General features: G+C 44.5%; 2 protein-coding genes across 7 annotated transcripts in view; one reads left to right on the top strand and one right to left on the bottom strand.

Annotated features, from left to right (window-relative positions):
- Positions 1-569: 569 nt before the first annotated feature.
- On the top strand, positions 570-22,697 carry CABYR (calcium binding tyrosine phosphorylation regulated). 3 transcript variants are annotated; one of them, XM_045781791.2, is made up of 6 exons: positions 570-3,804; positions 6,324-6,495; positions 6,595-6,648; positions 16,353-16,703; positions 19,641-20,244; positions 21,662-22,697. In XM_045781791.2, exons 2-5 carry the CDS (start codon positions 6,348-6,350, stop codon positions 20,237-20,239), a joined length of 1,152 nt encoding a protein of 383 aa, XP_045637747.1. In that variant the 5' UTR covers positions 570-3,804; positions 6,324-6,347; the 3' UTR covers positions 20,240-20,244; positions 21,662-22,697. The 3 variants fall into 3 exon arrangements, with proteins under 3 accessions (XP_045637747.1, XP_045637746.1, XP_087726042.1); XM_045781790.2 differs by having other exon boundaries at positions 16,353-17,600; XM_087869916.1 differs by lacking the exon at positions 570-3,804 and having other exon boundaries at positions 5,678-6,495; positions 16,353-17,600.
- The window catches only part of OSBPL1A (oxysterol binding protein like 1A), a 221,484-nt gene continuing 218,372 nt past the window's right edge, over positions 22,090-25,201 (bottom strand). For all 4 annotated transcript variants that reach the window (XM_087869914.1, XM_087869915.1, XM_045781786.2 and 1 more), the window contains one exon: positions 22,090-23,287. In XM_087869914.1, the coding sequence (XP_087726040.1) occupies positions 23,185-23,287 (103 nt within the window). In that variant the 3' untranslated portion in view covers positions 22,090-23,184. The remainder of the gene's footprint in view (positions 23,288-25,201) is intronic.

Raw genomic sequence — 25,201 nt, 5'->3', positions numbered from 1 at the left:
GATTCATCACTTCCACAGTGTTTATTCACCTTGACTTTCTTTCTGGTACGAATCCTGCATGGATTTTGACACTAGCCAGAGAGAAAAGATTGCTATTTACATTCAGTGAATGAGTAGATCCAGAAGCCAAGTAGACGCTTTCTGAAGAGAAAAATAGGTGTTTAAAAATATTGGATACCCAGTCTCATCAAGGCTTAAGGGAAGAACGTTATGAATCTGTAAACTACGGCTCCGGCCATTTTGTCCTCTTTGGCTATAGCACATGAGGCGAACTTCCCAGTTAGCATTGTGGAGCGTTCTGAGTCACGAAGTTCTTGTTTCAGTTCGTACTTACTTGAATTTTCAGTTCAAATATTGTTTGAACTGTTATTCAGTATTCAAAGATTCCATAAAGCCCTATATTTAAAAAAAAAAAAAAAGTTCCTATACGAACTGCTTTAAAAATTTATTTGTATCTCTCCAGAGAGACGTCAGGGTTTCAAATACGTTTGTGTCCAGGTCACTTATCTGAATAGACAACTTTACCACTCGAATAGTCAAAGAGTAAGTTTGATTATAAACTGTCCCCTGAGTTTTGATGCAGGATCGCCCCTGTGGTGTAGGTGTGTTGACAGGGTGGTAGAGTATGGAGATGGGGTAGATGATAATTCTAAATTCTCTGAAATAACAAAACCACAGTGCAGGTATATGGTACCATTAGACTGACTGAAATCTGAGTACATTTTTGAGTTGAGTAATTCATGACATTTTTCTGGCCTGCGTGCCGTGACTTTTCCAACCTGTGAACTGTGATCTGCCTGGAAACTTAGCTTGGTGTAAATTGCTCTTTACCGCTCGCGGATGAAGAAAATAATCGTATAACCAGAACAATTTGCATCTATGTGTGCTTTGTCGGCATCACGTACTCCTTCCCCGTTCCTATTTTGGAGGCCCTCAAATGGATCTTCTATTTATGAGTGTCAAATGTATTTTTGTATTAGATTTTGCCTATGATGAAAGAAATCTCTATATTTATGTACTCTGAACACACTTATGAGTTGACACACTTTGGAGGCATGGTCTAATGTAATATATGTACCTTTGTGGTTAAAATATTCAAGATTTTTTTTACTAGGTTAGGTGTCTTTTTGATTTTAGCACATGATAGCTAACTATTTGACCAAGTGAAGAAGTATTTCAGATGTCACAGAGAAGTAGGAATTTATGGTTGCATATTGTACAAGTCAATTATTTATAGAATTTGCATTTTTATACTTCTGCCAACTAAAAGGACAGTGCATATCTGATTTCTAAAACACACACACACACGTGTGTATTTCTTTGCTGTATAACTTTCCCAGTCGATTGCTTCCGTAAGCAAATTGTTGTGGCAAGCATACAAATATGGCTCTGCGCCTATGAAGATACACATCCATGGTCATGAAGTACTGTTTGGTCTTCTTACATTTTTTAGAATCCTGTTGGTGGTATATTTTGTAGAAAAAAAGTGGTTAAGCTCAGCTCATCCTAAGAAGACACATAGTAGAGGGAGGAGACTTAGAAGCTAAGAAGAGCAAATCCAGAAAGAGAAAAGTACAGCGGGGGGTGAGGGGTCAGGAGAATGGAAAGTTGGTCCATAGAAGATATGCCCCTTCTTCAGTAAAGTGTAAATCACCCAGTGCACATTGTACTTGGCTTTCTTATGAAGACTAGTCAGGGGGCTGCGTTGTAGCTCCTAGTTGCCTGGGAGTATTGTAACCTGGGCGAGCTCTGGGTTACACTTTCTCCAACCACAGGCCAGTGGTTCACAAATTCTAGTTTTACAAATTAGCCCTCTTTTAAGAATCTGATTCAGTAGGTACTAGGTAGGGCTTAGGAAGGCATTTTTAACAAGCTCCTAAAAATGATTCTAATTCAGGTGGTTTAAATTAGAGAAATGCTGCCCTAGGTTATCATCTTAAGTATTTTGTATAGCTGAGAGACGAGACCAACACAAACAGAATTCTATAGCAAGGGCTGTGTTCACAGAGTGTATTACGGGGCCGATGAGGAAATGCTTCTAACTCATTGGCTTTCTAAAGTAGGATATTCCTGAGCTGAGTTTTAAAGGAGGATGTAGTCAGGTGATTTTGGACTAAATGAGATTTAAATTATGCAGAGGTCCCACCAGGAACCTTGAACTTCTGTAAGGGTGAGAAGCAGGGAGCAATGGAGAACTACAAGTAGATTTGCGTTCTGCCTTTAGATCCCTAGTGACTGCAAGGGAGGACAAGAAGATTGTAAAACCACATGAAATCATTAGGAGTTCTAGAAATCAAAGCAAATGGTGGTTTGAAAATTTTTGGTTAAATGTTTTCACTGTAACAATTTGCATTTCAGAAGGACTTGGACAAAACAATTATTGAAGAAATGTGGAAAGAGTAAGGGCTTGACGTGAGTCTGAGATATTCTGCACAGTACCTAATACCTGTGTGTCCAAGATGACCTGTCAAGTTTCGGCTACATGAGCATAAATGTCTCTAATTCCTGAAGATACCATAAATGGGGTTTGTACTTGGGGTTTTTAGTAGGTCAGTTTCTATCTTTGATGGTTAAATGTATTATGAACCAAACCATTAGAAATCATGACCGCTTCATTTCACTTTTAATCTACGAAAGTGGGCCTGGGGGTAGCGATGAAGGACAAAAAATGTACCATCTACAAACCTGTCATCACACTCAAAGTCTAAAATTAGCATTTCTCCTTTTAAAATCTTCATGGGAAGATGGAGCCTGCCACATAAGGGGCATTCAGTAATTATTATATGGATGAATTAATATCCATAGAAAGTGCTCTGTGCAGCATAGATGTAGACTAGGGCCTCAACGTTGCCTCTTATTTTTAAGAGCTCTGGAAGCCTTAACAGCTTGAGTTAAAAAAAGAAAGAAAGAAAAAGTGTTTTTATCAGATAGATGCCCCAAAGATGTTATTTGATGATTTCCAGTGGTTCTTGTTTTTTTAATATTTGAAAATGGATGCCAATGAAGCTTGTTTGGAATTTGGTCCTCGTGTTTATGGTGGTGGGGAACGCCCAGGGCAAACCTGCGAGCCTGGATGCGTGAGAGGGCGGGTATTGGAAGGGGTCAGCCCTCCGCTCCTTCGGTCCGAACCGCGGCGGCCGCTGCCAGTGTGGTTGCGGAGGATGGGGTGTGCCTGACGTATTGCAAGAGCCCAACTAGCGGAAACTGGGAATGTCAAGATTAATACCAAGTTCTCTTTCCACAGGGGATTTTCTCAAAAGGGAAAGTACTATGTTGCATGAAATCATTCGTTCTCTTTATAGTAGTGTTTGTTACCGTGACAAATTATTCTTCGAAAAGGTGACCGAAAAGAGTGTATCATCACGTTGGGGTGGGGGAGTAGTGTGAAGAGGCGCGGCGGTGACGGCGACAACTGCCATAAATCTATTTCTCTTTCCTTCTACAACAGCTTTTATTTTATATTGAGCGACCAAAAGTGAAGAGGCTGTTGCCTTGACCGACTCCCGGCCGTTTGAAAACGCCAGTTTCCCTGCGTCCCTTCGTATTCTGTCAGAGAAGGCGAGGCGTGCCCGCCCCACCAGCGGAGTTCCAGCCTTTGTCCCCTTCGGCTCCCCATTGGCTGGGGGCGCTGAGGCTCCTCCTCTTTCCGTGGCCGCGGGAGCCCTGGGGGGGGAGGGGCTTTGTGACGCACGGCCTCACGTCCGCAGGGGTATAAAGGGCCCCGCTGGGAGCGTGGGCTCCTACAGGAGCCGCCGGCAAGGGGGCAACGAGGAAGCTCTTTCGAGCGTAGCCGGAAAGGAGAAGGTGGGGCGAGTCTGGAGAAAAGGACCCCCACCCTGCGGCACCGGAGGCAGTTAGGCCCTCGGGGCGCCTCGCGCGGTGGGCTTTGTGGACGGTTCTTCCAGTGCTGGGGAAGGCGGAGGGCCTCCGGAGTGGGAGGCCCGTGGGGAAGGGCAGGCCCACACCGGCGAGTGTGGCGGAGGTCCTGGACCCGGGGCGGAGGGTCTGCCACCCGCGCCTCCTGAGCTAGTGGGCGCGGAACCGGGACGCCCGCTCTCCCCCATTTCGCTGCCCTTGCCACCAAACAAATCCAACGGCAAACCAAGCACAGACTCAGTGTAGGTCTTGAGGGAATGAGTGGTGTGTACTGTTGGACGTTTGCTGTGGCTCCGAAGCCCCCATTCGCGCGTCCTCAGCCTCCAGCACCGTTGTCCTGCTCGGGCGTTGGCACTGGGGGAGTGGGTAAAATGCAAGTTCACGGTTCGGGGCGTGGGGGTTGGAGTCGTAAAGCTTGTTTTTGACAAATATTCTTTAAAGGAGAAATGTGGGAAGAATTACGCGGTCACTTTTAAGCAAGCTTCAGTGTAGGTGTGTGTGAGTACCGGTTGATGCAGTCATGCTTGGTGTCCCAATATTTCTTAGCTTGCTCAGGACAGTTCTTTGCATGGGACTGTGTTGTAGGACGCTCAGCATCCCAGGTCCCGGAGCACAGAAAGGCCCTGCACCCGCCCAGAGTCTGGTGTGGGTGGGGACACGGCTACCACCTGCGCGGAGAACCAATAGGATCACTGTACAGCCGTTCTCCCTGCGGTTGGTAGCATCAACCACTAACTGCCTACAGAAAGAGGGTTTTGGTAGCTCCATCATGGCTCTTAGTAAGCCCCTTTTCCGAACACGACTTACCTACTCTCACTGGAGTGCAGAGTGTGTACTTGAAAAAAATATATACATACATACATACGCACAAATATAGTGTAAGTGTATATATATGGATCATACATACAATTACTGTCTATGTCCCTTGACGTTTAGCACGTGGGCTTGCCAAACCTGCACCAGTTTTTTAAAGATGGTTTAATTTAGTAAAGGTCCCACTGACTTATACTCTAAGAGTAGTTTTTCATTAAAGGATTCAATACACTTACTTATATTCTCAAAGGGTTTGCTTTGGCCAATAGAGATTCATTTTTTCCCTGACCTTTGGGAAGAAGAAATGCACTTTTAAATATTCAGCATTTTGCTATGACACATTACTTTTTATTAGAGGTTGACTCCTTATATAATTGCCATAACTAAACTGTGCAACTTAGCCCCACGAAACTCATTAGTCTCTTTACTGCAGGGATGTTGTTGACATGATTCATTATCTTGCACTATTCTCCCCTTTATGAGGACCCATAGGAGAAATTTCTCCTGGGTCTCAGTGTTCAGAGTACCTGTGATTCTCCCAAGCAACTGATTTGTTTTTTTTTTTTTTATCTCAGGAAACATGAATCATTTAACCAAATGTTTCCTACTTTGTGATGTCTGTTTTGTAGCTTAGGGGCTGATTTGACACCCCATCTCTATCAAAGTGTAGGGCCTATGGCTTGTGTTGGGATACTAACCTTACCTGTAGCTTCATCATATTTTCTACCATAATTTTTCCTTTACCACTGAATTCGTTTCCTTAAATACTTAATTTTGTTCTTTACATGTATTTCTAAACCTTCTTAAATCATTTTTTACAATTAAACAACACACACACACACACACACACACACACACACAGTTTAGAATGGCCTCTGCAACTTTGGAGCATTGCAGGTTAGACTATGCAATACCCTCGGTACCACTTAAAATCCAGAAAGGCGGGAGGAAGGGGGGGGGGAGAGGGGAAAACAAGGGCAGAGGTTAAGGGAGAATAAGAGGAAAGAAAGAGGGGCATATGGTGGTGGGTGGTATGATACCACAAGTAACTTATTCCTATTCTGATTAACATTAAAACAAAATTAAATTTAAAGCTAAAAATTGTATACTGAAAGCTGTGTCCAGGGGTAGATTTAGAAACACAAGGAAAAAGATATTATCTTGTAGAAAAACCCTATTGTACAATTCTATTTGAGAAGGTGCAGAAAAACCAGTGCCCATGTAGTTTGATAGGATCTTGTTTAGACACACATCAGCTTGATTAATCTTTCTTGAAATTCTGTACAAAAATTTACTGAATATCACAAGAACAAGTTTTGTTTTGTTGATTTTTCCTTCTTTGTTTTTAATATCATCCTAGAGTTCTTGGCAGGGCTTTCCCCATGGGTTTCTTTAATAATACCATATTGCTCATCTGCACATAATAAGCTATTGGTAGTGTGTGTGTGTGTGTGTGTGTGTGTGTGTGTGTGTGTGTGTGTAATTAGCCCATTTTCGCTAGAATAAATGCCTAGAGATTAAACTCAAGCTAATAATTTCAGTAGGAGATAGATTTATTCTTAGAAACTACAGTTGACTCATAGACATTTTAATAGAAAACATGAACCATAAGACTTTGTTTTTCTTCATTCTAGTTGAGACACAGACATCCTGCCACAATGATTTCTTCAAAGCCCAGACTCGTCGTACCGTATGGCCTCAAGACTCTGCTTGAAGGAGTTAGCAGAGCCGTTCTCAAAACCAATCCGCCAAACATCACTCAGTTCGCAGCGGTTTATTTTAAGGAACTTATTGTGTTTAGAGAAGGTCTGTTATTCCTTTAGAGTATATATTTGTTGCTTTGAAGAGGAAGGCATTTTAAATTGGGCATTTTATGTATCTAATTTCCTGTATTTATTCCTTCAGGGAATACTTCTCTGGATATAAAAGATCTTGTTAAACAATTTCATCAGATTAAAGGTAAGTACCACAAGTGGTAACAGTTCAATAATACTAGTTATAAATTGTCACCATACGTTTAAGCTTAAGAATGATGCCCATAAATATTTTCTGTTTAATCACACTGGTGTTTGTTAAAAAGAAACCATCAGTGTGATTATTTAATTATCTGATCCATTTTTGAAAAATATGGAGATAGTTTGGAGGATTTTAAATCTTTAAAAGACAAAAATAGGAAAAACTCATCTTCTGTAAACCATTTGGTACAATGAGACCTGAAACAGTGGATAAGCTATGACTCAAACCCTTTCCAATGTCCCCATCTTTAAGGATGTACACTCAACTTTGAAGAAAATTGGATGTTGTAGTAATGAAGACTCAAATTATAATGAGATACACTACTTGGGAAAGTTGTATAAACATTCTTCTTGGAAGATTTTTTTTATTAAACGAAGAAACATCCTTTTTTCTTTTTTCCTCCCCGTAATAGGTTAACTGCAGTCCAGGTGGAGGGCAGGATATCAATTAGGTGCAACTGACCAGCTTTTCAGTTCCAAGAATCTCTAGATAGTGAAGAGACGTTTTTCCTAGAAAGTGGTCTTCTCCAGCCCATCTCTGTGGCCTAGGGCCATCCCTCTGCTTAGAAAAGAAGTTGTGTTTTATGTGTATATGTGTAAACGCCTATGTGAACGTGACAGCATGACATTGCATTGACAGAAGAGCAATGAAAAAAGACGGAGAAAGAGGCAAAGTTTACATGATGGGAAGATCATAGAACGGGGATGAATTGGTGGTGATCCCAAGGACAGGCATACACATCTAAAAGAATGGTAAATAGAACTTTCGGCAGAATTTTGTGGAGAAAACGGAGACTCGTGGTCAGTGGGGGAAATAAGGAAATAATTTTTGCTGCACTGGCTGGCCAGTATTTTGGAATGACTATAGAGAAAGAAAAGGTAGGATCAGTGAGTCTGAGCCACTTTAATACTCTGCCAGTTTGGTGAGGCCAGTACATAACATAGTCAAGCTAGGGAGAAGTCAGGAGTAGAACCTGGAAAATGTGAAAATTGAGGATTTGGACCTGCAGTGAAAGACATACCCCAAAACAGAAAACAAGACCAAAATCAGCAAGAGTTAGCATTTGAAGGAGCGGGGAAGTGAAGCTCTGTGGTTCAGTAATATTTTGCTCTCTAGTCTGACTGCTTCCCTGCAGGGTCCTGATGGCATTCTCAGCTTACCTTGGGACGCAGGTCTGGGATTTGCTTGCCACCAGCAGGATATACAGACGAGTGCTAGAACACTGACCATTCTCCCCTTCCCTATTAGGCTGGTTTCCCCAAGAAGTCAAGGTTATTAGGGGCTTTGTACCCCAGGAGCTATGTTTGAGAGGCCCGAGAGTGAGCAGGCTTCCTATGTTTGAGAATGGTGGTAAAGTTGGTGAATCTTTATGCTGTGAGGACATTAACTGGTAGCTTTTGAGGCAAATTTGTTTACTGAGGAACTTACCCACCAACTTAGCGAGTGGACTAAAGTAATGTGGATTAGTTTAACAGACTGAACTAATGGAACAGTTATACTTCCGATGGAGGTTAGAAGAGGGAGATAAATTCTTTTCTCCTCCGGTAACTATAGTTACCAAGACAATTTACATAACGTGCAGATAATCCTAGAAGTGAGCTCGCCATATGGCTGTAGACGTGGATCGCTCTCTGGTAGTAGACCAGAAGGGAACATTGCTTGCTCTGGGTTACTGGGGAGATGGGAAGGTAACATGAAGGTATGCCCCGATGACCAGAAAATCCAGAGTTCTTTGTCACTGTCTAATACAGTTTGGCTCATTTATCTGCCTATTACTGTCGTATCAGCCAGTTTTTTATTGGCAAACAGTGTCCGTTAACTTAGGTCCTATCATAGAGACTGCACGAAGCCATCTACATCCAGGAAAGCATCACTCTGGGCTAAAGAGGGACATCTAGGGATATACACCATAAGGTTTCCTTTTGGTAGGGCATTTCCTCGCCTGAGTGACATCCTCCTGTCTTCTAACTGGTTTTAAACCAATTCCTCAACTGCTATTCCTGTGGGAGTGCCAAGCAAATATGGCTGCATGGTGGTTCGGTTCTCTACAATAAAAGTGTGGGTAGAACAAGTAGCATCTTTTCTGTCCTCTAAATACACTTCCCTTACGTGGACCCCGGTGTTAGGTATGGATGGTGGCATCTAGAATACCCTACATGCTCTGTTGGTCCCAGGGATTGTGGCTCTCCCAGGTTTTCCATGATTTGCAATATGGAAACATGGACCATTTTTTGAGGACTATGTCAACTGACCCTTATTCTAGTCTTCCAGTCTCCTCAGCATGAGGCGAGGCCAAGCTAAAGGCACCATCAGGTATTAGCACTTGGTAAAGTGGAGCAAAGGTTCACTCATCCCTGGGGCCTTGGTCCCCACTCATCTCCCAGCTGCTAATGTGAGCATGAAAGACATTTGTTTTATGTCCACAGTACAGCCCTGCACATATCATGTGTTTTATTTGAACACTTCATCCTGGATTTTTCTTGGAACGAAGCCCATTTTTGGTAGGCTCCTTTATAGGACCAGTAGTGTTTACCAGAGTCCCCAGTGCCTTTAAAAATTCATGTAAACTCAGATGATGGAAGAGGGAGGAGGAAAAGAACCAGACAGGAGAGCAAACTTTTCTTCTCTGTTCTCTCATCGCTTCCCCCGCTTTCCAGAGTCTAGAACATTTAGGATGGTCCCTGGCTCTGTCCAGGCCTCCGCTGTGGCATCTGACCCACATATGCCCATTTCCAAAGCAGCTCAGGCTGCGGAACACTTCCTTGGACCCTCTTGTTTTCCTGCAATTGGATGAGACAGACCTCACTACCGTACGAATCAGAGAAAGTACCCCCACTTTTCAGTCTTCTTGGAGAGTTTCTTCATTAATAGTACTGAATCATTAACTGAGGGGATTTTAGAAACTCGGGTGATCTTTTAAGGCCAAAGAGTTGTCTACCACTTACTATGTTACAGGTAGGAAATGAAGGGAAAGAGGAATGGAATTATCGAGTATAGTCATACCTTGGAGATACTGTGGGTTCAGGTCCAGACCATCAAAATAAAGCAAATATTGTAATAAAGCCAGTTAAATGAACTCTCTTGGTTTCCCAGTGCATATAAAAGTTGTGTTTATACTCCACTGTAGTCTAAGTGTGCAATAACACGTCTAAAAAAAAACCCAGTGTACATATCGTAATTAAAAAAAATACTTTATTGCTAAAAAATGTTAACTACCATCTGAGCTTCCAGAGAGATGTGTTGATGTTGGTGGCTGCTGACTGGTCAGGGTGGTGGTGGTGAAGGTTGGGGTGTCTGTGGCAATTTCTTAAAATAAGCAGTGAAGTTTGCCGCACCTAATGACGCTTCCTTTCATGACTGATTTCTCTGTCGCATGAATGCTGTTTGACAGCATTTACGCACAGGACTTCTTTCACAGTTAGTCAAACTGGACCCTGCTGCTGCTTGATCAACTAAGTTTACAGAATACTGAACGTCCTTTGCTGTCATTTCAACAATCTTCACAGCATCTTCACCAGGACTGTAGATTCCATCTCAAGAAAGGGCTTTCCTTGCTCATCCATAAGAAGCAACTCCTCATCCATTCAGGTTTTATCATGAGCTTGCAGCAGGTCAGTCCCATCTTCAGGCTCCACTTCTAGTTCTAGTTCTCTTGCTGTTTCCACCACATCTGCAGGGACTTGTTCCACTGACGTCTGGAACCCCTCAAAGTCACCCATTACTTTGGAATCAGCTCCTTCCAGATGCCTGTTAATATTCATATTTTGACCTCATCCCATGAATCATAAATGTTTTTGATGGCATCTAGAGTGGTGAATCCTTTCCAGAAGGTTTTCATCTGACTTCACCCAGATCCATCTGAGGAATCATTATCTTTTACAATGATAGCCTTACAATACGTAGTTCTTAAATAACGAGACTTGAAAACTGAAATTCCTTTTTGATTCATGGACTGTAGTATCGACATATTAGCACATATGAAAACCACATTCAGCTCATTGGACACCTCCGTCAGAGCTCTTGGGTGACCACGTGTGTTGTCAATGAGCAGTAATATTTTGAAAGGAATCTTTTTTTCTGAGCAACAGGTCTCAACAGTGGGCTGAAACTAAGTAAACTGTGGGGTAAACAGACATGATGTCATCCAGGCTTTGCTGTTCCATTTCTAGAGCACGGGCAGAGCAGATTTAGCATCATTCTTCAGGGCCCTCGGATTGTCAGAATGGCAAAGGAGCTTTGGCTTCAACTTAAAGTCACCCGCTGCATAGCCCTAACAGGGGAGCCAGCCTGTTCTCTGAAGCTTTGAAGTCGGGCGTTGACTTCTCCTGTCTAGCTAGCAAAGTCCTCGATCCTCTTCTAATATAAGAATGTTGCATCTACATTGAAAATCTGTTCTTTAGTGTAGTCACCTTTGTTAATGACCTTAGAGCTTCTGGGTCACTGGCGGCAGCTTCTCCATCAGCACCTGCTGCTTCACCTTGCACTTCGCCGTCATGGAGGCGGCTTCTTTCCTTAAACCTCATGAACCCCCCTCTGCCAGCGTCAGACTTTTCTCCTGCAGCCTCCTCAGCTCTCTCAGCCTTCGCAGAACTGAAGAGTCAGGGCCTGGCTCTGGATTAGGCTTTGGGTTCAGGGAATGCTGTGGCTGGCTTGCTCTATCCAGACCGCTCACGCCTTCCCGATCTCAGCCATAGGCTGTTTTGTCTGTCATTCGTGTGCTCACCAGGTCAGCACTTTCAGCTTCCTTTAAGGACTTTTCCTTTGCGTTCACAAGTTGTCTAACTGGTTGGCATAAGAGGCCTAGCTTTCGGCCTATCTCAGTTTTCAAATGCCTTCCTCACTAAGTTTAGTCATTTCTAGCTTTTGATTTAATGTGTGAGACACGTGGCTCCTCCTTCACTTGAACACTTAGAGGCCATTATAGGGTTATCGATTGGCCTAATTTCAATATTGTTGGTGTCTCCTGGAATTAGGGAGGTCCCAGAGGAGGGAGAGAGATGGGGGAACAGCCAGTCATCCTTGCTTGACATAGGGCTGCCACAAACCTTCAATTTGTTAAAAAAAAAAAAAAAAAGGATTTGTGAGTGAAATAAAGCGAAGTGCAATAAAAGGAGATATTTATAAGTAGGTGACATCATTACAATTTTACTTAAGAGAAATCTGATGGTTGGGCATGATTAAAAAACTTGTAAGCTTCTAAATATTGGTTGGTAGGGTTAGGATCGAAACGGGGAGCTTCCTAGCAGCATAACTCATGCTCTTTCCATAGTAAATAACACTGTGATCCTCCGGAAAAACTCGAAATTCTTGAACTGAAGGAGTGGAGAGAAATTTCAGCTCCCTGTCCCCATAGTATCTCCTGCTCTTCCGCATCTTCCTCTCCGGTCACCTTCTCGCGTAGAACCTGACGGCAGATTGCGCTCGTTCTCACGCTTTCACCACTCAGCGAGGAGGGGCAGTGGTTTCCCCATGCAGAGTGGCAGATGAAATCTCAACACCATCACCTTCCATCCCCCCCAGCTTCCCTGAGTCTAGTTTCTAGGATCAGCCCTGTCCTGCTTCCAACAAAGGCAGGAAATAGCTCACTCTTTGGAAGAATCGAGAAGGCCTAGCCCAACTGAGTTAACCTGTTAACTTTTTTTTTTTTTTAAGATTTATTTGAAAGAGAGAGAGATAGTGACAGAGAGTACAAATGGGGAGGAGAGGGAGAAGCAGGCTCCCTCTGAGCAGGGAGCCCGATGCGGGGCTCAATCCCAGGACCCTAGGATCATGACCCAAGCCGAAGGCAGATGCTTAACCAACTGAGTTACCAGGCGCCCAACCTTTTAACTTTTCTTACTGATCCTGGACATTGTTGGCTTGGCCATAAGGTAGTAATTATAACCACGCACTGCTGCTGATCACTGGGCACGATTTCAATTTAGCACCATTGCAGTTATGCATATCATTAAATGTTGTCCTGTTTATTCGTATTAAATAGTCCTAATATTTTTAGTTTAATTCTTATGCCAAATTCTATTTTTATGCATTATTTTCACAGTTAGTTACACATACTTGTGGCTCTTCTATTAAGTAAATGAGAAATGTATCAATTTCAGGACAATCTGTACTAAATTTTGTGAAGCTCTGGTGCTACTCTGCACTTTCCTGGACATTTTTTCAAGTAAGGCTATACCGATTCCCTAAACAGGGATGGGTATTGTGCCAGAATGATCCTTTTTATTTCTTGAAGTCTTGTATTTGCCTAGGCAGGGTGGTAATTTGTATCAAGGTAAGAATTTCATTAAGTTTAAAAAAGGTTCAAATAATTATCTGGTTGTGATGTTGGGAGGGGGAACCTAGGTCTTTTATGCTTTTCCACTGTGGTAAGATTAATCAGTTGGGGAACAGTCCATACTAAAGAAGGCGAATAAATCATGGAACCAATCAATGATATAGTCAATGGTATAGAGTTGGGGTCAGATTGGCAGCCTAGGGCAGAAATACAGGGTTAGGATTAAGAGGGGAAGCCGATATGGCAGACCAGGAAAGTGAGGACAAGGGGGTCAGGGACACTAGGACACAAGAGTCAGTATGTGCGGGAAGAACATCTTGGACCTGAACAGGTTAACTGTAGCTCTCTGCTCTCCAGGAACATTGATAGCTCCCTATTGCTCACAAAATCCAAAGTCTTCAGTGTCACAGGAATACTTTTGAAAAATATTAAACTAGTGTACACTGATTTCGGATAGCCTCCCATTGTTCCTGTTCACTCCGTTCGTCTCTACCCACTCAAGCATTCATTCATTTGGCTTTAGGGGATAAGGCGAATATAATTCAAGCAAGGAAGTCATTACTCAGTAGTGAGTTTCCCAAGTTCATAGTAAGAAACACTTTGGAGTTTTGCAGGAGCCCGTTTTTGTTGAGAGAAGATTTTCTTGGAATTTCCAGAGCTGAGTTTTAACTTAAGAGCCAAAGCTACTAGAATCAAGTTTTTATTTTATATATGCCATGGTGGGGAGGAGATAGGATAGAAGCTCATTTCCTGCTGCAAAGGGAAGGGAAGTAAAGTCCTTCCTGGCGTGGCACTGCCGTACCGGGGCGTGGGGCGTGCACATGAAGTGCTAGCTGAGACCGAAAGTGGGTATAAGGAAGGTGGGGAGAACCTCTGATTGGAATTCTCTAAAACCGGAACAAAAGTCTTGTGCTTTGCTTTCCTGGGTGCCTCTCTGAGCGGCTTTGTGGTTAGCATGGCATTGCATTTAACATAACACGTGCTACGTTCAGCACCCACGCTGTAATTGTCATGATCAGACATTCAGTAAGTGTTGAATACAAGAATTAAATTTGAAAAGCCTCAGATTAGAAATCATGGAGCGTCTTTCTCAGACTGGCCTGACATAAGATTTCTGCTGTCCCAGGGTCCGCATGGGGCTCCTAGTTGGTCCAGATGTGTTCCAATTGTCCCAGAGTGCTGACAAGCAGGGAATCGCGCTGGGACAAAGTGAAGTTACTCACCCTGCCAGCAGAGAGCTATAGCACATAGTGTCCCCGCTGGGGTTTGGTAAAAATTGGCAGCTAGGCCTCCGATGCTAAAGACCAAATTAGGAGGGGATCTCCCAGGAAATAACAGGCTACATTTTCCACAAAGTGGAAATCCTTCAGTGACTACAGCCAAGTCAGGGTTGACACCCAGCGCCCAGGCACTAGGAGCAGAGGCTTCTCTAGGCCACCGAGGTCTGGCAGAGAAGAGCAACGTGGATCAGAGCCAGAGCTCACTCGAGCAGTCAGCCTCCTTCTTTAGATATGGGAGAATCTTTGATAAATACCCCCAAAAGATTGACTAATTAACCAAAAGAGACTTTAAACTAGAAGGGCTAAGTATTTTTTTAACTTAGATTGGGTAAATTTTGCCATTTGGAAACAAGCATTTTAATGCAAATAGAGAAAGTAAAGTAATGCTTTCTGACAAGTCTGTCCTAGTGCGTAAATTTTGATCCCTTTCCAAGACCAGGCCGCACAAACATAGCTTTCTGCAATCTGAATCTCTCCTACCTTTGCCGTCATCTCTCCCCCTATGCACCAAACAGACAGCTTGTCATCGCCTCATTTTTGGTTTACGCTACTTCCCTCTCCAGGAGTTGCTATGCACCTTTCAAATCCTACCTATCCGTAAAGTCCACTTCATTGTTTCATTTAATGAAACTTTAAATTCCTACCCATTCCCAGATGCTGTGCTAGGTGAAGTCAGTGGAGGAAGAGAGATTTCACTCTCGCTAGGATGGAGGGGCTGCTATCACACTTAGCCTCCTATCATCAACCATCATAAAAGCTGGAGCAATTCTATAAAACAGTCCAGTGCCTGGAGCCTTGGGAGAAGGAATTCATAGAAAGTGAGCCCCCTCTTCACCCTAGCAGCATGCACTTCTTGCACAAGGACAGCAAGGCCAAGGCGAGAGTGGAAGTGTGTCTGGGAAGAGAAAATGGAGCAGCAGAGTTTGGGGCTGGGATTTGGGCAACAAAGTGTCAGAGAGGGGGTGTTTGCAGAGAAGGATCCCCCCCAAAGTCTGCAAAGCCATTTCCTTTGGGTGGCTGGCCAACTCCAGAGCTGCCTGTGTGTGGAGGATGCCTTGAGGCTTAGCAGGGAAGGGCTGGCGGGAGACTAGAAGCTGGGTGGGGATTTCAGAAATGGAGTGCTGTCAGGGGTGGTGGCTTTGGGCCCAGCCGGCATGAAGAAGCCTTGTGAAGCCTGGAGATACAGTGAGACCCCAGGGAGGTCACCACCGAGGAATAAAGTCCATGTGCGAGGAGTAAGAACAGAGCTGAAAAACACCCACTTTCTGCTTTTTCTGCCAATTTCATTATGTGGGAAATGCTTCCCCAAGAGGAAATCCTCAGAAAAGGGTTCACAGCAGTTTCCCCGCCCTAGGAATTCCTCTAGGTCATCAGCTGTTTGGACCTCCCAAGCCACGAGAATGCCCTCATGCCTGAGGATTCGCCGAGTCCAAGCAGACCCAGCTCTCTCTCCCTGCCCCTCTTGTCTGGGTCAGTAGGACTTTGGCTGCTGCGTTATCATAGCTCGCCAGCAAGTGCTACCATTTTTAGGTTAGACTATACGATGTTTCCTAAGGTCAAAATATCCTATAGGCCTGGTTTTCCCATTCGTTGTTAAATTGTACATACCAGTTCTCTAAAGTTGAGGACTGCCTTTATTAACATGACAGCGTTCGTTTCATTAAGAAGCTATTCCGTCAGCTGGAGATTAGATCACTTAACTGCTCAGGTGTAACCCCCCCCTCTTGTGTTTTATGTGGAAGCTTAGATCAGGAGCTTTTTCCATGGAGGTTTCCAGCTTTCTTAGCTCTAGGCAGAGTTACCATCTTCCCCCCCCACCCCACCCCCACACTGACCAGCGAGGGTGGTAAGTGATTACTTGTTTTGTCACCGTGCTACGTAGAGTCGCTGATTTCTGAGATGAACTGAGGTGTCTTCCGAGTGGGGAAGGAAGGGAAGTTTCAGTACCCATTCTAAATCACAGATGGTGGGAAATTAAGCAGAACTCGCCTGTGCTTGTGTGTGTATTGACATCCGAATGTTCAACCTATTACTGCTTAAGAATTTTCAGGGGCGGGGGGATACCGGCTAATTAACCTATCTGGCTTTTTTAGTAGAGAGGTGGTCAGAAGGAACGACACAAGAGAAGAAAGCAGAATGTATAAAAGAACAGGTAGGAACATCTATAGTTTCCCAAGAACCTACACGGATGGAGAAATCCACGGACACAGAGGAGGACAATATAGCTGGACCACTGTTTATGAACAAAACCACTCAGTTCCCATCAGTTCACTTGGAGATGCTCCAGGAGCCCGAGGAGACACCCGAAGCAGCTCGTGGTTCCAGTTCGAAACCGTCTACCCCTAAGGTTATGACCCCACCCTCATCACCACCTCCAGCAGCCGTGTCGCCCGAGTTCGCTTATGTCCCAGCGGACCCAGCTCAGTTTGCCGCTCAGATGTTAGGTAAAGTTGCATCTATTCATTCTGATCAGTCTGACGTGTTAATGGTGGATGTGGCCACGAGTCTGCCTCTGTTTTCCGACGAGGTGCTGAGCTCAGAGGCTGCTGAAGATGCCGGGGAGGCCTCTCCTGCTGCGTATTCTGCAGAGGGGGCAACCCTGCAGGTTCTGAGCCAAACGGCTGTCCGTGTAGATTTGGGTTCTATACCTAAAGGCGATGAAGCTGAACCAGCAGCGGCTTCCTCCTTCCCCTTGCAGGATGAACAAGACCCTCCTGCTTACGATCAAGCTCCCGAGGTCCCTTTGCAGGCTGATATTGAGGTCACCTCATTCGTTCACGTTTCATCTATCTATAACAATGAGCCTGTGACTGAAGGAGTTACTTATGTCGAGCAAATACCAGAACACATACTTATCCCTTTTACCGATCACGTGGCGTCTCTTAAAGAAAGCGAGCCACCAGTTAGTCCCATACCTGTAGCACTGGCCACGGGCATGTCTGAGAACCCTGTAGGTTCGGTAAAGCAGTTGGAGCAGGATGCAAATTATTCCTCAGTACTTCTGGAGGCAGAAGCAACAGTTCTGCTCCCTGGCGCCTCTTTGCAAGGTCCGCCTGCACAGTTCCCGGATGCAGAGGGCTCTGAAAAACCTCTGCACGTTGAAATGGAGTTCACTGCCCTAGTGCCTGGCAGCCCCGGGCAGGAGGAGTCCTGGGGAAACTCCGCAGCGCAGGAGATGGAGGTCAAACTCGTGCTCTCTGGGGAAGCTGGCACAGCTGTGCTCTCGGCTGCGCAGGGAAGGGCAGCAGGGGGTACCCCCCCTCCTGTTCCAGAAGGTCTTACTGAACCAGAACCCGAACCAGAATGGGAAGAAGCACTTGAACAAGGTTTGATGGAGCCAGGTAAGAAAACCAGAGACTTACAAAATTACCAATTACATTTTCAGGTGACCTCTATTTCAGGTGACCACGGACGTGGGCTCCCTCCAGGTTGGTCAAAAGGCTCTATTTTCAATAGCTTTTAAGGTGGCAAACCTACGTAAAGGCTTTGTTGTACTTGGGATTTTACTCTTATGAGAGGAGTGATTTTAAAGCGACATCCCCACAGCCCGGCCTCAATGTTGGGTCACCTTGCACTTCTGGAGCCTCCAGTCAGGCACACGATCTGTGATCCTAACTCGCCGTTGCGCATGTCAGCCAGGGGGTGTTGGCTGGAAATCGCTCACTTGTGAGTGTAAACTCCGGGCACACAAGGCCCTCCGGAGGCGCGGCCCGTGGTGCGTGAGAGACATGGTGGTGTGTCGCCCCTGCTTTCGCCCTGCAGCGGGAGAGCTCTGCAAGCGGCTGCGGGAGCCCGGGGGGCCCTGGCTCCCTGCCGGGCCGGGGGCAGCTGCATAGCTGGGCGGAGAGGACGGCCCGGCCGCACCTCTGTCCCCCGGGCCAGCGCACGGGCAGCAGCAGCAGCCCGGCTGGCCGCTCGAGCCACTGAGAGGACCAGCCTCCTCTGGTTGGGCCCCCCAAGAGCTGCACAAACCCCACGGCCGGCCGGGCTGCGGGATGCCGCCCGGGCTTTCCCGTGACACAGACGTGGCTTGATCCCTCCCTCCAGCTATGGACATAGGTCTGCCCCCCTCCTGCCCCCTCCCCTTGAGGGCTACACGGAGCCGACCTCCCCCGACCCTTTGCAGAAAGCCTCTCCACGTTGACTCTTCCCAGAGCCGGGATGGTCAAGTGTTAGCACAGCAGGTGTTTTGGGATCAAATTCTGTCTGGCAATGTGACGGGGATCTGCGCCACTGAGAAGGCCGGGGGCAGTGTTGGGAGCTAGCATGTGGGACGGGCACGACCCTTGTGGCAGAGGCGGTAGTGACACCCCAAGTCCCGGCTCCCCAGTGCTCGCCCTTTTTCTAAAGCACCACGTGGAGATTTCAAACGGAAGGCTAGGCTTGTATGTCTTTAACTGGCTTGCAGAAGGATCCGTTGACGGTATCTGAAGCTACTGAAAACTCAGCAGCTTAATCATGTGCATAGTGTTCTTTTCTGGGGAAGAAGAAAAGCTGCACCAGGAATACGAGGCCCAGTGTTCAAACGGTGGACTCGGTACTTCCCAATTTGGGCCACGTGCCACTCCTCCGTCAGGAAGGAGTTTTGCCTCCATCTCATCTTCTGGGACTTAGTTCTCTAAGACAGTACTGTCTTCATTAGGCAAGACAAACCTGCCATCATAGATTCCTTGGTGTTAAGTAGATGGATGGCACTCCTAGACATTGTTTTGTTTTGTTTTGTTTTTCTTAAAGAAGCCCTCGGGGACTGACCAGCCTTTTACTGCCACCTAGGACCTATGATTTCAAGCCTTGCCTAAAGGGGGTGCTCTCTGGGGTTCTGAGTCCTAGATGATGTGATGTCTTGTGTGTGGTGACCAGTTAATGTGAGATTATGGCGCCAGTGAAGGGCCACAGATAACTGATAATGTGACCAAATCATGATGCCCAGTGCAGCCTTCTTTAGTAAAGAAAGTCACTATGCAGATGAATTAACACTTTTTCACTGGCTTCACACACACTTCAATTGATTCTTTTGGTAAAGCCCCAAGTGTGGATCCTCCACGTCCTGTGTGCGGGCGCTGCGGTGGCCACGTCTCAAGCTGGTGCCCCTGGGACCGGCGGCTTCGGATGAGATTGCTTCTTCAGCTACAACTCAAGTGCCCCTGCCACCTGCTTGCACAACCCTGTCCTCGCTTTCCAGTGGTAGAGAGCCTCACTTCTTTCACATTACCGAACACGATTTAGCCCTCTCTATAGCACGCTTTATGGCACACGTTACTACCACAGCTGTTTGTTTATATGTAAAAAAAAAAAATTTACAAAGACATTTCTGTGCATAGCGCCTGATACAGAGACCAACCTTTAATGCCTGCAAATTTTGTTGTTTTTTTTTTTTATAGCCATAGCAGCAAGCGAAGCAGGACAACCACCACCATACTCTAACATGTGGACCCTTTATTGTCTAACTGATATGAATCAACAAAGTCGCCCATCACCGCCACCTGCACCTGGGCCTTTCCCCCAAGCAACCCTCTATTTATCTAATCCTAAGGATCCACAGTTTCTGCAGCAGCCACCGAAAGTTACTTCTCCAACTTACGTGATGATGGACGACAGCAAGAAGACCAGTGCCCCACCTTTTATTTTAGTAGGCTCGAATGTTCAGGAAGCTCAGGATTGGAAACCTCTTCCTGGACATGCTGTTATTTCTCAGTCAGATGCCTTGAAGAGATACGCTGCAGTCCAAGTACCCATTGCTGTTCCTGCAGATCAGAAATTCCAGAAACATACCCCAAATCCCCAGAATGGTAGTCCTCCTCCAAGTGGACAAGATGTCCCCAGGCCACAAAGCCCAGTTTTTCTTTCTGTTGCATTCCCAGTAGAAGACGTAGCCAAAAAAGGTTCAGGATCTGGTGACAAACGTACTCCCTTTGGAAGTTACGGTATTGCTGGAGAAATAACCGTGACTACTGCCCATGTTCGCAGAGCAGAAACTTAAAACTGGTAGGTAAATTTTCCTACCGTGATTTGTGGGCCTTCACACACTAGTACTTTGATTTGTTGACCTGGAGATAGAGGTATTTACAGAAATTGAATTGAGATATGCAAAGAGTTGGGGTATACACAAATGTGATGTGGTTATTATCTCCAAGTTCATTACCCCTGGTTACTAAGAAAGGCACAGTAGGTGCACTGCACCAGGACGACTCACACCGAGGACTTGGGGCCTAAACATGAATCAATCCACCCAATCACCTTTGAACACCTGGTTCTTCAGCTAGCCCTGTGGAAGATGCTAGACAGGGATGGCTTTATCAAAAAAAGACATCAGGTAGGAATTTTGTAGTCTAATTGGCAGGTGAAGGGGTGGGTCAGAGTAGAGGCCAGGCGTGAGCACTGGGGCCAACTGGAGAGGGGGAGATCAGAGACGCTATGGAGCGCCCCGTCACTGGTAGGTTTGTTCCCTCAGAGAGTGAGGAGTTACAGTAAAATGGGCAGGTTGGAAACACCTGAAGGAACTAAAGCAACTGGCATTAACTGGATCAGATCATTGAATCACTCACAAATCATCTTTACGTTCTTCATCTCACCAGTACCTAATGCCCTGTCCCATGCTCGTCCCGCCTCCCCCCTCAGTGGGGGAATGGACTGGAGAGTTCATGACACCACGTGAAGTACAGTGAGGAAAACAAGACGCTGACACATGCCCTCCTTTATTAGGGCATTCAGGCCCGATGTCAGCTGACTCCTGAGTCCCAAGAAGGAACCAGCCTTGCAGAGAGCCCACAGACCAGACCTTAGGAAAGAGCAGAACTCAGACATGGCAAGGAGGCCAACATGAGACTGATGGGGAGAGGCTGGGGACAGACCTAAGAGGACGTCAGAGCTGTGAAGGGGGGAACCATAGGCTTCGAGGGCCCCTGGATCCGTAGGACAGACACTGGGGTTGACAGCTCAGCAGGAAGCCAGGAGAATGACAGACCTAGGAGGCAGGATGGAGGTCACTAGAGGAAGCAGGGAGACAAGTTAAGATATGAAGCAAGTGTCAAACCCGCACCCCCATGAGTTCAGTTACTTGAAACAATTTGTGGGAATTGCATGCCAAACAAACATCTGATGGGCAAAAGCTAGATTTCCTTCACAGGCAGGTTCAGATGCTATAGTGACTGACCGTATTTAGGGAGAACTCCGTTAGCAAATCTTACGTCCATGTGCCCTCATTTGCCCCCTTTGTAGACTTCCAGTGGAATTGTCAGAATGGCTGTTTTCCGCATGAAATGCTGGGATATTTCAGTGCAAATGCACAGACAGCTACATAAGACTTTAGTAATGGGAGGGTCGACCTCACATTTTTGATCTGCCACTCATTTTATGTGTTCGGTTTTGTGATTAAACAATTCACTGTTTACATTCCTAACAGATGCTGGAAACGCCGTTTGAGCCAACGTTCAAGGTGGAGTCTGCCACCGAGCGTACTTTGTCAATAAACTTCATGCAAGCATAAGACCCTGTGCTTTTACTTTGTAACTTAGGACAATCGATTACAAAAGGTCTTAAATCTTTTCAGACTTCTGTAGCCTCTTCCAACTCTGCACTGCAGAAGAGAACACTCAAGCAGAGCTACTCGGCTTTCTAGGCGGGTCTTCCCCCTCGGTGAGTCTGTGATAGCATTCAGGCCAGGTGTCTGTCTAGGGGAGCCCCTCACGAGAACACTGACCCAGGGCACCCTCAGCACGTGCTAGTGGGGCCCTGCAGACGGCAGTGTCCTGTATAAGGACACTTGAGGATCAGATTAACTGCCAGCATAAGTAAGTGTATTCGAAAGTTTAAGAAACCACACTTTTGGGGAACATTCTAAAGCCTTTATTTAGCATCAGGTAGATTATTTCATTTTAACACTTGTTAACTTACAGCAATTAAAATAATTTACTGGCAGCTACCTAAAGCCCCTTGGAGCAAGATCTCAGTCTGGGGTTGGGTGGATAAATACCATAAGATTAATGTACCCCAATTAAAGGGGCAAAGCTACTGTACAGGTCTCCATACATATTTTAAGTACACGGGTGCCTTGCAAACCTGAAATGCACAAGACCTCCTTTTATATAGTTTGGTACTTATAATACATGAGTGCAACTTAATGTCTCTGGTGGCATTTGCCACAAAGTTGAAGCATTTAAAAAGGTTTGTCATTATGTAATGATGATTAGAATCTATTTCTAGGGCATTTTTGTGAATTGCTAGATTTTATACAAATTTTTAATTCAAACACCTTTTAATAGTAAAAGTAAATTCAGAGCACTAAAATAAGTGAAATACCTTTTCCAGTTTAATTCTTTAGAATTTTCAATTAATTCTTTAGAATTTTCAAATCAGGAACACCTGTTCTGAATATTCAGGTAATTTTTCTTTTCAGAGGTGGGAAGGGGTAAACTGGAGAGAATTAGTATGAAGAAAAGCCATCTTTTTAACGTAGTCTTTACAAAATGACATAACCTTCTCTGCATTTGAGCACATAAACATTGTATAGAAGAGTTCTAAACATTTCAAAGTTACATCTAAAACATTCAAGCATGACGGCATAAAAATATTCAAAATAACTTGATTTGGGATTACTATATAATTCCATAAAGCTAAAGTTACAGTTGGGTATAAACCTTCAGTAAATATGGCAACAGCAACCATAAAAAGCATATTCTCCACACAGTTTCTCTTACCTCTATAAAACAGTATTCCAAATAAGTAAGTCTATTTGGATAGCGAAATTACCCATTTTTCCTGACTTTCATCACCAATATCACCTTATGCCCTACTTTTTGGTGAAATGCAAGTTATCTCATGAGCAGGTTTTTTCTTAAAAGATGAGTAGAAACCAAGGAAAAAATTTAAAAACAGAGGTTTAAGACTTATTTGTAAATTAGCCAAACACCCTGACTTGTCTGCACTTTAATAAATGTCAGGCAAATTGAAGTAGTTTCTGTCCCAGTAGCTGCCCGAGTAAAGCCAGTCCTGTGCTCCATTGTAGGGGTTAGGACCTTGATGGAACCACCTGTTTAGAGAGAAAGGACAAGATTGACCGGGGGAAACTGAAATCACAGGGTTCCTGCCACTTCACTAGCTCCTGCAGCAATTCACCTCACTCTTGATTTAGGGATTTCCAAAGTGACTTTTAAAGAAGTCCTACTGTTTTTAGAGAGCACCTACATAGAATAATATTCCAAAATATGTAATATTACCACACAAAAGGTTTATGGATTTTTCCACAGCATCTGGCAGGAATACTCAGCAGGAGTAGAATCTTCTGTCTAGTAGGGGGTGTAAGAACAAATCTATTTGTCTGATTGTCCTCTAGCCCCATTCCTTATCTTCTACCAGAAGGTGTGTTTTTTTTTTTTTTTTTTTTTTTGGTAAGGAATTAGGATAAGGAAATGAACTTTTATAACATACCTACAGTAACATGGAAGGTATCAGGTTCAGAGTTAATGCCCCCAAACTCAAAGCAGGAGTGGAATGTCCAAGAAGTTAACTTGCCCAAGCTAGTAACTGGTATCAAACTTAAGTTTGATTTTAAAGACCATGATTTTTAAATATATTATGCCACACATCCACTGAAATTACTATGCATCTGTCTGGGTCTCCATTTTCCTCATGCTAATATAGCTTCTCAGGTTGCACCTCGCTGTTAACATTCTAATCGGTCCTTAATCCTGCAAAGAACTGCCCTAATCATTTCCTTGCCCTTTAAAACCACCACCTAGTTCCCACAGTCCCAGCTTCCTTCAGGTAAGGGAAATGCAAAATTACTTGGCTCAGAAGGTTCACAATTAAATCTGCATCACATTTTCTAAGTATGATTTTGTTTTCAGAGTAACATTTGTGGAAAAATTTCATAGGTCTTTGCCACTCTTTCCAAAAAAAAAAAAAAAAAAAAGTGTTAGGTAAACTGCTTCTATTAAAATGAGGTTAGATGTGTTTGATAAATCCCAAATGCTCCTGTTAACCCTAGAGCAGCACAAAATGTCCTTAGAGAAAAAAAATGCTTCAGATCAGGTAGATTCCTTGAAGGATCACATTGTAGATGCCCATCAGACCACATGTTCTAGAATATTAACATCTAAATTCTCTATTTAGCTTTTGGGACTTTTTCCTAATTAGAAAATTTAAGTAAAATTTATAAACTAAATAAAATTTAAATAAATTAAATTACTTTAATTTACATAAAATTAATATACATAAAATTTACTTTAAATGATCAAGATACATCAGATCTGGTTAACTGGAGTGGAAATATATTTAAAAACCATTACTTGATCAAAGTCAGAAAATTCTATCTAATAATATGAAGCATATAGTTACACTCCTTTCGGTCCCCAAAGTCCAAGCAGTAAAAGCACTTTTGTAGTTAGCCTTAGCAAAGTCAAGCACTTCAGAAAAGCAGACGCATCAAAATCAAGGTAACAGAAAATAATTTAAAAAATGAACCAAGCCTCAGGCCCTGTGTCATGGCGTAAGCAAAGTTCTCTAAAGACCATGTCCGCAACCACAGCCTCTCTTCAGAGGCCGCGTGCCCTGGGAAAGAGTCCAAACACTGCACTAGAGGGGAGCACCTCAGAATCGATGGTCTGACGCACAGAATCAGAGTTTCCTTCAACTGCTAGTTCTAATTTTGAGCACTCATGTCTGGAAACCTCTGCTATCATCCTACCCCTCCTACATAAACCAAAAAGTCCAGCTGATTTGTCTTTCTAAACTCGAACATTTGAGACAAGCACGGGTAACAGCAAAGAGGAGGATACGATTTCTTTGCTACCACCTTTTATTCAGTATTTTTGGGTCTCCAGAGTCCGCGGGTATCAGTAAAACAGCATCCTATCAAGTATGAATTCTGCATGCTACTCACACTGTCTGGGGGGGGGGGGAGGCAACATTTCTGCCTCAACACATCACCCCCCTGCCACAGCCA

Source organism: Ursus americanus, chromosome 19 (assembly GCF_024610735.1).
Source record: "Ursus americanus isolate L20-20 chromosome 19, mUrsAme1.1.p, whole genome shotgun sequence".
Taxonomy (NCBI): Eukaryota; Metazoa; Chordata; class Mammalia; order Carnivora; family Ursidae; genus Ursus; species Ursus americanus.
The sequence above is the reverse complement of the archived record's forward strand: the minus strand, read 5'-3'. Positions and strand labels throughout refer to the sequence as shown.